The following is a 12031-nucleotide window of genomic DNA, read 5'->3' on the forward strand; positions in this document are numbered from 1 at the left end:
GGTATTTAGGTCATTGTAATGCCGTTAACATTCGTATATACCAGGAAGTGCTTACACAGGGTATTTTGCATTATTATATAGCAACTGTTATTAGCTGTATTGATCCTTATAATGTATACTTCCTTTTCACTGAAATCTCTTGAAATTGGAGCCCTATGTGTGGGTAGATACACAGGATTCAACAGCAGTGACATTAATACAATAGCCGACCGCCACGAGACTTCTTTGTCACATTTCAAATCCTATGAAGTTGTACTTGTTTAGATATTTGTACTCACTGCTTTGTCTATTTCAGACACACAATCATTTACAAACGCCACAATGACTTTCTGACGTCTGGAACAAATCCCGACTTTCCTGATCAGATTAAGCCAATTCCTGACATTAAGCTGACATTTATATAGAATCTTGTTTATAGAGGACAGAATCCAGTTTATTTGAGAATGTCTGGATGCTAATGTCCACGATAAAACGCTGCTTATCCAAGGATGTTTGGATGCTAATATTCAGAATAAAATCCAGTTTATTTGAGATTGCCTGGATGCTAATTTACAGGATGAAATGTTGTTTATCCGAAGATGTTTGGATGCTAATTCAGGATCTGATCTCAATTTCTGGGACCACTTTAATGGCTTATAATTCCAGAAGCTGTGCTACCCTCCAGATATTTTTGAAATTTTGGGAATCAAAATGAGATCCATACTAGAGAGGTTTCTCTGTAGCTTCCCCTGTACATTTTCTCATAGCTCTGTTAATGTTATCTAGGACGTAAACCTACTACTAGTAGGGTACACTTCCTTGGGAAACCTCCCGATAAGTATTATGGGACAGATTAATAAAGGGGGTGTTGCTATTTATGCATCTCCGAACAATGCTTTGATGTTACAGTTTAAATATGACAGCCAAACCATCCTAATGGCTATACAAGTCATACATTGCAATGAACTGGAAGCTTTTTGTGTTTGGTCTCCTACCACGGCAGTTCCACACAGCCTCACAGTGAAACCGTCACAGCTCCTACTAAAAAGGCCCTTCGCTGTGATTAATGCATTGTCAGCAGGGACAGGGTACCAGTGACAGTTAATCTTTGTGGTAATGGCATGGCCGATCTTTTAGCTTGCTGTAAGGGATAACCTGTTCTTATAGCTCGGAGTGTACATCGTGACTTACAACAGGGTTCGTTTCATAAATTATGCATCATCAACTGACCCTATTGCACCATTTGTCAAACACATTCCTGACATTGCCCCACTCTATGACTGATAATTGTTGAAGCTTTCGATTTGGTGAATATCACCAAAATATTATTGCAATAAAAAAATGTCGTCAATCAGTCTGCTAAGAGCAGCAGCCAAGATAAATTCAACTTTTAACCATCAACTATTGATTTGTTCATTATCTTGGCTCAACAGACTGAGACAATTATTGCTTTTGTCGTTTTATTATTACGGGATACATAAATGTTTCTGATATATTGGCTTTTTTGTTTATAGCCGGCTAATAGAGAAATAGTCAGCATATCAAAATTGAATATCAGACTCTCGGGGATTTTATAGGTTGTAATAATGGAAGAGAAAAAAAATATTGGAAAGAGTATTTGACATTCAAAATTACCATTGAACGGTTTATATATTGGCTGCATTTCTTTTCTAAAGGAATTTGGTATCATATTTCAATATAATTGTTTCGAGTTTAATTTGATTTATTGGAAACGCTAGGATGTTTACTCCGCTACACCATGCATTATACATCTAGATCTCACAGTGGATGTTTACATACTGTGAAAGTCCTGTTCAGAAAATTTGTAACATCAATAAATTTTGTGTATGTTCATCCATAAATTTGTTCAACAGTTAAGTCCAGCGAAGTCATCTACAACATGGTAGCATTACCCTTATACTTCATGTTTGATTTCTGACTATAAGGAATGGAAAAGAAAAAAAAGAAATAAGATGATTTTATTTATTGAACAATCCAACAGATTAATCCCGTAAAATCATTCACAAAAGCGATAAAGAATCTCTTTTCTTACAAAATGGGTTTTGCATGCCACACAGTAATCAGTGTTGAGAAGTAATCTCGCCTACGATACGATGGCGGCCTCGCATGCCTACAGAACATCCTCTGGGGACTGGGATTGTGTTCGCCACTTAGTTCCTTTGGACCGCGATCAGGCGACACAATGTAATCTGGATGGATGAGCCAATGAACCGACCCTACAACACCACTGTAGCAGCCTCGGGAATGTACTATGACATCAGCAGTTTACAAAAACAGCACAGGGACCCAATAACAGACATACAACCGTATGTATCAGTCATACAATAGTTGAACAAGGATCTTATGATGGTCATACAACCATGTATGTCAGCAATGGCACAGTTTTCAAAGGACTCTATAACAGTCATGTAACCATGGTACTGGGACCAAACAAGGGTTGTCTAATGATCCAACAACAGTCATACAACCATGCAGGTATTGGAACCATACAAGGGTTAATTGTCTAAGGATCCAACAACAGTCATTCAACCATGGTATTGGCATCATACAACAAATGTGTAAGGACCCTACAACAGTCGATCCATGATGACATTGGGACCACACAACGGTTGTCTAAGGTCCCTCCAACAGTCTTACAACCATGGAATTGGGACCATACAACAGTTGTCAAAGGACCCTCCAACAGTCAATCCATGATGACATTGGGACCAAACAAGGGTTGTATAAGGTCCCTCCAATAGTCTTACAACCATGGTATTGGGACCATACAACAGTTGTCAAAGGACCCTCCAACAGTCATACAACCATGGTATTGGAATCATACAACATTAATGTCTAAGGAAACAACAACAGTCACTTAATGATGACAATGGGCCCAAACAACGGTTGTCTAAGGTCCCTTCAACAGTCATACAACCATGGTATTGGGACCATACAACAGTTGTCAAAGGACCCTCCAACAGTCAATCCATGATGACATTGGGACCAAACAAGGGTTGTATAAGGTCCCTCCAACAGTCTTACAACCATGGTATTGGAACCATACAACGGTTGTCTAAGGTCCCTCCAACAGTCATACAACCATGGTATTGGGACCATACAACAGTTGTCAAAGGGCCCTCCAACAGTCAATCCATGATGACATTGGGACCAAACAAGGGTTGTATAAGGTCCCTCCAACAGTCTTACAACCATGGTATTGGGACCATAATACAGTTGTCAAAGGACCCTCCAACAGTCATACAACCATGGTATTGAGACCATACAACAATTGTCTAAGGTCCCTCCAATAGTCATACAACCATAGTATTGGGACCATACAACAGTTGTCAAAGGTCCCTCCAACAGTCATACAACCATAGTATTGGGACCATATAACAGTTGTCAAAGGACCTTCCAATAGTCATACAACCATAGTATTGGGACCATACAACAGTTGTCTAAGGTCCCTCTAAAAGTCATACAACCATAGTATTGGGACTATACAACAGTTGTCAAAGGACCCTCCAATAGATATACAACCATAGTATTGCGGGACCATACAACAGTTGTCAAAGGACCCTCCAATAGATATACAACATAGTATTGGGACCATACAACAGTTGTCAAAGGACCCTCCAATAGATATATACAAAGTATTGGGACCATACAACAGTTGTCAAAGGACCCTCCAATTGATATACAACCCTAGTATTGGGACCATACAACAGTTGTCAAAGGATCCTCCAATAGATATACATAGCATTGGGACCATACAACAGTTGTCTTAAATAAAAAAATAAAAAGTTTTAAGGTCACTTCACTTTGTATAAGAAACTCTTAAATGACAATGTGATCCCTGATTATTAATCCAAATATCCACCTTGACTGCTGAAACAGGAGAACATTGTGCTCTGTACTTAATAGAAAAATTCTGTGTATTGATAATCCCAAAACGACATGAGGACAACTCTTACATTTATGATTGCAATATCCTGTCAATGTCCCTTTCATACTTGTAATATCCTTTATATCCTATGCTAGAAAATTCCCTGCCATATTGTGCCGATATCTTAATTTACCTTATTTACCATATATATATACAGCCAGGGTTTGATTTCCTGATTGGACATAAAAAAGAATGGGGCAACCTGGCCAACCATGCAGGTTTTCTCAAGGCACTCGGTTTTCTCCCACATGAAGACTGTCAGTGTGCTTCAATCTGGGAAAAATCAACTTTAGTAGAGACTATCAAGTTATATTAAATTTTGGGCATGAGATTGCAGCATTTAACTATAATACTTAGAAAAAAATATGCCAAGACAGTTACGGGGGTTGTTCATTTTTTTTTTGGCATGAAACTGTATGGGGAAGGGCACTTATTTCAGCAAATACATTACATATCATGGTATAGGTATATGTCTTACACATAGATACACAGCAGCCTTGATACAAATATAGAAATCGTCCACTCAATATCAATATCGGTGGGAAATTGGCCCAGGTTCATCCACTAATAAGGAATAGCTATCTAAGGCATTACAGGTTCGGGAAACAAAATTGACTTTTTTTACAGTTTCTGTCTTCACACATGGAGATATAGCAGACGCTGGGGTATATAAATAACTGTCATTTCACCACATGGTCTAATGTAAACTTCCAGAACAATGTCCTCTTACAGGAGAAATAACAATAGTCTGTAGGATACAATATTGCATTGCTTCGCAATAACTTCACTGAAACACTAGAAGGATAGATATCGCCTCCAATGTTTCAAAAACTTACTTCCTCTTCAATGTGCAATAAGTGTTGTTCTGTCCGCTATGACTTTTATTAAGTTCTACCAATCTATGTCTATCATGTGTGCTGACAATGTTGTGTAAGATAAAGCTACAGTCCCCGTGGTATCAATCCATTATGACCTCCTCTCACCAAGGAACACTTGTCTGGGCTAATACAGTACTCCTAGCATGACCAGGACCAATAACACTGGGCAACTTCTCCAGAGGGACTATACCATCAACTATTAGATTAACTTTCATCATGTTTCAATGTGTGAAAATCAATCTCTGATCACAAGCATCGTATTTCAATAAAGTTTTCATCAGCACATCAGTTCTTGGTTAGAACTGTTGATTTTTTTAGGAGATCAAATTTTAAATATAAGGGACTTGATCATTCCAAATTCATGTCTAGGGAAAGGCCTTACTGTGCATAATGTACAGAATCATCCAATGCTACAGCTGAACCAAATCAAATGACAATGACACCACCTGTGTTACGATAGATTGGAGATCTACCTTTGCAAAGGTAGCCAGAAGATAGCAGAAACACCTGTATAAATTAGACAGCTAATCTACTTGTGTAAAAGTAGCCAACATATTTAAAACATGTGTTAAGCGGACAGCAAATATGCCTCTGTAACGGTGGATAGCAATTGAGCTTGTCAAGTTAGATAACTGATTTTGCTATGTAAAGGTAGCAAACAGATCTACTGATATAAATGTAATGGTGTTAAAATTTCAGAATTTCTACGGTGTAGAAATCCATATCTGTATTATCACGTTTTTCGTTTATCATCAGGATCTTGAACAATCATGTCAATACAGAAAGCAAAACTCATTTCTCATCAGGAATCAATCTTTTTCAACATGGAGCAGAACAAATCCACACCTTTTGGGTAAAGCACTCATCTTTTATTCAAGAGATCTGGCAAATTGTTTCCAAAGCAGATATTGCCTTAGCCCTGTGCCGTGTCGACCATACCACTGACTGACACATCAGGTGTAACCCACACGACCAGGCTCGTATCTGTAGGCTCTAATGTCTCACCGAGATCCCTATAAAAACAGAAACGACTGTTCCTTCTTACTGGCTACAGGTAGCTCTCCGCATTATCAGGTTCAATACTCAAAGTCACCGACTTAGATATGCATGATAGCTCTCCATATCATTAGGCTCAACACACAAAGTCACCCACTTAGATTTACATGATAGCTCTCCATATCATTAGGCCCAACACTCAAAGTCACCCACTTAGATGTGCATGATAGCTCTCCATATCATTAGGCTCAACACTCAAAGTCACCCACTTAGATGTGCATGATAGTTCTCCATATCATTAGGCTCAACACACAAAGTCACCCACTTAGATTTACATGATAGCTCTCCATATCATTAGGCTCAACACACAAAGTCACCCACTCAGATGTACATGATAGCTCTCCATATCATTAGGCTCAACACTCAAAGTCACCCACTTAGATGTGCATGATAGCTATCCATATCATTAGGCTCAACACACAAAGTCACCCACTTAGATGTACATGATAGCTCTCCATATCATTAGGCTCAACACACAAAGTCACCCACTTAGATGGGCATGATAGCTCACCATATTGTTAGGCTCAACACACAAAGTCACCGACTTAGATATGCATGATAGCTCTCCATATTATTAGGCTCAACACACAAAGTCACCCACTTAGATGTACATGATAGCTCTCCATATCATTAGGCTCAACACTCAAAGTCACCCACTTAGATGTACATGATCGCTCACCATATTATTAGGCTCAACACACAAAGTCACCCACTTAGATGTACATGATTGCTCACCATATTATCAGATTCATTACACAAAGTGATCAACATGGAAGGATATGATAACCATCCATATTTTCAGGAAATTAATTAATCTAACAAGGTCACCGTCTTTGATCTGATATTGTCACTACAACTTTGAACAAGAGATTATTCAGCATGAACACAACATTGATATTGTTAACATCAATTCTGCTACAGAAGGCTTGCAATTAGCCTCTCGCCTAATTGAAAATAACGGAAGAATCAATACTGTTATGATTGTAATCTCCATAAGCAGATTAAATTTAACTCATCAAGCATGGAATCAGGGCAAAAAATATAATGAGTGGTTATGCATCATTCAGAAGATGGCTTTAATTGGTTTTCCCTATTTCCTTTAATCACGTGGCTTTTTTGTTTGTTTGATGTGATGTAATCAAACTGTACCCATATTGATGTCTCAGTGAAAACAACAGCTAAAGACGACACACAGACAACATCAACACAACACCACTCACCTTGTGACCTAGTTCTACTATACAACAGGTAGTTTACAGTCTTGCATCATGTCATGTGGACAATGTGAATCCGGTATACACTTGAAGCCGAGCAACCATATTGACAAATACACTTTTTCAGAATACAAAGAGATATATCTGAATGCAGGACAAAAAATAAATGAAAATGTGCGAAGGTCTTACATTACCATTCTAATATGCCTGTGATGATACCATGTACCATATCTGGGCAGACAGTTCTATGTCAAAGTTTTGTATGGAAACAACATACTGTACAGCTAATTTACAGATTTGCATCCAAAAGATTATATTTTTTCAGTGAGAAAGACTTGATATGATGGAATATAATCATCATCTTGATTTTGTAGCTGGAGGTTAAGAAAAATCCATGGAAAAAGTCGCCATTATATAGCTTAGCCTATAAATTTCTTGTAGAACGTGAGAATTGGTTGATAGGTTTTGTAATGTTAGTTAAAGATTGGGTTAACAAAACATAAACATAGGTCTGCTGAGGAAATTACGGTATATTTGTGACATAAAGAACACTGACACTCCGTTTCACCAAGTCATCGGAGACGGAGCTGAAGCAGCTGGTGACACACCGATGAAAAAATAGCTACACACACTACAGATGTACGACATCCAGTAAACCTACTTCAGTTTCTTGACTAGCTCTGGGCGACTCAAGGTGCTGGAACATTCAGATAAAACATTGGCGTTTACTACACTATTCGAATAAAATATCATGGGGTTGACCTAATGCACTTCACAATCACAAGGGACTGGTGCCATCTTTGACAACACAAAAGAGAAATCATCAGCGTTGCTGATGGTATTCTGCCATGCACTGCTGCGGTGCTTGGAGTCAGCCAACAGCAAGTTGCGTTAAACGACTCCAGGAATTAATATTTCACATATTACTCTAAATAAATTCATCACTTCAACAAAAGATATTTCAGTGTAATAACAACACGATAAAATCAATTCTAAATGTTTTGAAGAAAAAAAATTATGCCCAAATGAAATTACACTGGGGCTCTATCAGGAACCAATCTGTCTGAAAATGGAACCCTTCAGTTTTACCGACCTACTTTTACTCCATTATATATAAATTCTCCAGGGGGAATTTTCAATGTTTTAGATTTGGAAGGATGACAATTATATTTTTTCTTATACAGCTATACGTGAAATATTCATTCATATCCAAATGCCATACAGCCACAAGTGCAATGATTTCTCCCAACCATCAGGAGTTCTAAATGAGAAGTATTCAGGTCAAATCGGCAGGCCACAGCAATCTGCAGTCTAGCCTAGTAACGCAAATAGGTTCTTTTATTATTAAAAGTAAAATTAGAAAAGAAAAGCTGAGAATGAAGTGACACTAACCTAAGAGATTGTTCAATGATTTCTTTGTCAGCTTCCTCTTTCTCACGTGCCAATCGCTCCTCTTCAAGTCGCTTTTGTCTTTTCCGTTCTTCTTCGATGCGCTTCTGTTCCTTCAACTTCTTTGCCACCTTTCGGGCAAACATTCCTCGGACATATTTCTGAAAGAAACAATAATGAAAAAAATCTTACAAATAAAAAAGGATTATGTTTTGAATAATTTGAGTATAGAAAATCAGCTTTTTGAATTCTTTATTCAGACTCTTTCATGGTTTTTAAGGCCTTGTGCTGTAAGAGAGTAAGACTCATTGTCTTAGCCATTGCATGTACACAGACTCCAGTGACGTTTCTAACTGCCATCAATCTGACCGTATATAGGTTTAAATGAATAATCTGGCTACTCCAAACAGAATGGTCATACATCAACCATCGAACATTTCACATGGATAATCCAGCTACTCCAATCAGTGAGGTGAATAGCTGTGATCTTCACATGTACACCTAGTACATCTGTACAATCAATAGCATTCAGATACACCAGCATCTAGTTTGATTCTGTTATTCCTGATGTATCCTCAAGAAATTTAAATTACAGTGCTCTTAAATTCACTTTCAGTCCTAATTTGATTTTTTGCTGATTCAACTGAAATTTAAACAAAATGTGCTGTTATTCAAGTTTATTTTAATTATCTTCAGATAAGAAGATTTGGTTCTTTAACTGTAATTGATCCAATGTACAAACCCCGATTAAATGGGAAAAGTTCTGTAATCAAATTGGTTTTCCGTAATCTTCTACCAGAGTGGAGTGGGGATATTGACCTGTATCCTTTACATGATTAAATTACTCAAACCTGGATTTTTTTTTTTATAATTCTACATATTGCCATTGATCCCTCTCATCCACATATGCCTGAACAACTATCTCCAGTTGTTTGGTGTTGGGTATAGAGAATTTGAAATTCTACCACGTCTTTGATATAATAACACTTCTAAGTTATTTTCAAACAGATCAACACTCTTCAAAAACCTCACTCACAAATTTTATGTGACTTATTGAAATAAACATCTGGTTTGAAGTATGACATCAATGTTTATTATTCATTGTCTGTCGACCAAATGGCGACTGAATATGAAAAATCCTTCCCAAAAATATCCAGATAAAATAGCCAAAAAAAGGCCATCTGCCTGCAGGGTCAGAAATGATAAAAATATGCAGCTTGTTGTGTTTTTTTTGTTTTTTTTAGAGGCATCATGTGACAAATATTTGCATGCACAAAAGAACAGCCTAGTTTAAATAATTAAATTAATAGGTGTATAGACACTAAGGTAGACGCCAAACGTTTCATCAGCTAGAATAGATTGTTGTCAAAGTATCCTGACTGAAGCAAGACACAAGCTAAATATTCTGACTCTATGCCTCATGGTTCTGTAGAGGACTTGTTTATGGACAGAATGACAATGCACCATCAAATAAACGTACAGACACTTTGTGACAGACAAGGTGATAGAGATAAGATTAAAACAATCATAAAGACCCTAATAAACCCCTACAACTTATTAAGAATACCATTGCATTTTATTTTTGATTAGACACGACTTGACAAATTAAAACCTTACCAACAAAATTATTCCTGGGGAAATCAAACCAAGATTCTTAATTAACAGCTGAAACCAATATGATACATAAAGGTTACCTCGTTCCACAAACTTTATCTCAATCTATTTTAATATCCCATTTGTGCCCAAGTAAACACAGCAGTGACTGATAGGTTGATGGCAACAGTCGCCTTCCATAAATAGTAGAAATTTAGTTTCATCAGTTTTTAATTCATTTGGAATTAAATCACGCCATCGACTTGAGGGGAAAATTAAAATGTTGGTCGAAGTAGTGGCGAAACGGTCTTTATAACATTGCTGGTAAACAGATCCGAGTGAATTCAATTTCAATCAGGAAAAAACAACCCTAATATACAGCAATGGATTCCCAAAACGAGAGGACGCAAATTCGTAGGGGAATGACAGAACTAGAAATCAATAGCTCCAAGAATCCTCCCCATGCAGGAAATGGTAATTTGCCTGTGAAATCGAGCTTGGCTTTGTAGGAGTTCTACTGGTTAAGTCTGAAGCCTCTAGAGACATATATACCATTGTCAAAGTCATCCATTATGTATTTTAGAATTGAGGCTGGAAAACTTTAAAAAATAAAACCTCAACATTTCTAGAATGGCTTCCCTGGTAGCATGGTAATGTTTGTTAGATGTTTGTAGCAGCTATCACACCATCACTTTGGAGTTAACTTCAAACAGGAACTGAAGAATACTATCACACACAAAAGATCATATAAGCATGTACAAGCAGAAATCAATTATAGATAGACTGCATAAATACAACTTCCCTTGACACAAAACAATAGCCTGCATCCAATTTGCAACACTGTACCATTCCTTTCTAGATAATTCTCTAAAGCAGCTTTATTTGTACCACATTTTCGTACCTCAAATTTCCATGTGCCATGTATGTGTGTCAATGCAACCACACTCTCTATCATCAAAATGGAAAAGGAGAAAATTGAATTTGTCATTTAAAAAAAAATAAAAAAATATCAAGCTGTCATCTCTGACAAAATTCCTGAACGTAATATTGAATCTTTGTATTGGTGATTGTTAACTGGCAATACAATTTCAGGGTTAACATTTATGAGAGATACAAATCACTGGCCTACTCTATATTTCAGTGAAGCAGATAATATCACGTTTCTTGAGCAAGCAAAGGAAGTAACATTAAGGATAATTTTAACCCATAGGATTTTTTATTTTTTTTCTCAATCATTCAACAAATGATATATAAGTACATTAAACAAGTGCATGCATGCCAGCAATATTATCATTAAGGTTGTAGCAAAGACATCAATCTGTAAAGGTCAAATGTCATAACTAATCGAAAACTCTCAAGTGTGGCAACTTGTAGGCGAGGCATGCATACAAATACATTTTTCAGTGTCATTAATTTGAGGTAATATTAATTACACAATGTTTATTATATTTTCTTCAGGAAAATGCAGTGCAATATTTTTGTTCCTGAGTATAATGTGAGGGTTTTGCAAGCTTAATCATGTCACTTGCTATCCTGTACTTCTGTTGCTTGAATAACTTGACAAATATCCCCTCTGCAGTTACACATGAAGTCTACCATGTGCTGCTGATATAAGCCAAGCTAAGTCCTGACTAGCCATATAAAAGGTTCAATGACACAAATGCCACGCAGGGCATGTAAGGAAAACATGGTGTAAATTGGATAAATCTGCTATTCTTAGAAGACAAGTAAATCACCAAGTGTCAGTAAAGTCATACAAGACAGGGCAACCTCTATATCACACCACACATCTCTTACATACCACAGACCTCTAATATACCACTAATATACCACAGACCTCTAATATACCAGTTACCACGCATCTCTTACATACCACAGACCTTTAACATACCACAGACCTCTAATATACCAGTTACCACACATCTCTTACATACCACAGACATTTAATATACCAGTTACCACACATCTCTTAC

At 37.2% G+C, this 12031-nt stretch overlaps 1 protein-coding gene across 1 annotated transcript in view; it reads right to left on the reverse strand.

Annotated features, from left to right (window-relative positions):
- Nucleotides 1–12031, reverse strand: part of LOC110442565 (myosin-I heavy chain-like) — a gene marked incomplete in the record, with an annotated part of 108068 nt that overhangs the window by 40628 nt on the left and 55409 nt on the right. Inside the window, 1 exon segment of the mRNA XM_021486232.1 lies at nucleotides 8469–8626. Coding sequence (XP_021341907.1) covers nucleotides 8469–8626 — 158 coding nt within the window.

This window comes from Mizuhopecten yessoensis, unplaced genomic scaffold (genome assembly GCF_002113885.1).
Source record: "Mizuhopecten yessoensis strain PY_sf001 unplaced genomic scaffold, ASM211388v2 scaffold716279, whole genome shotgun sequence".
NCBI lineage: Eukaryota > Metazoa > Mollusca > Bivalvia > Pectinida > Pectinidae > Mizuhopecten > Mizuhopecten yessoensis.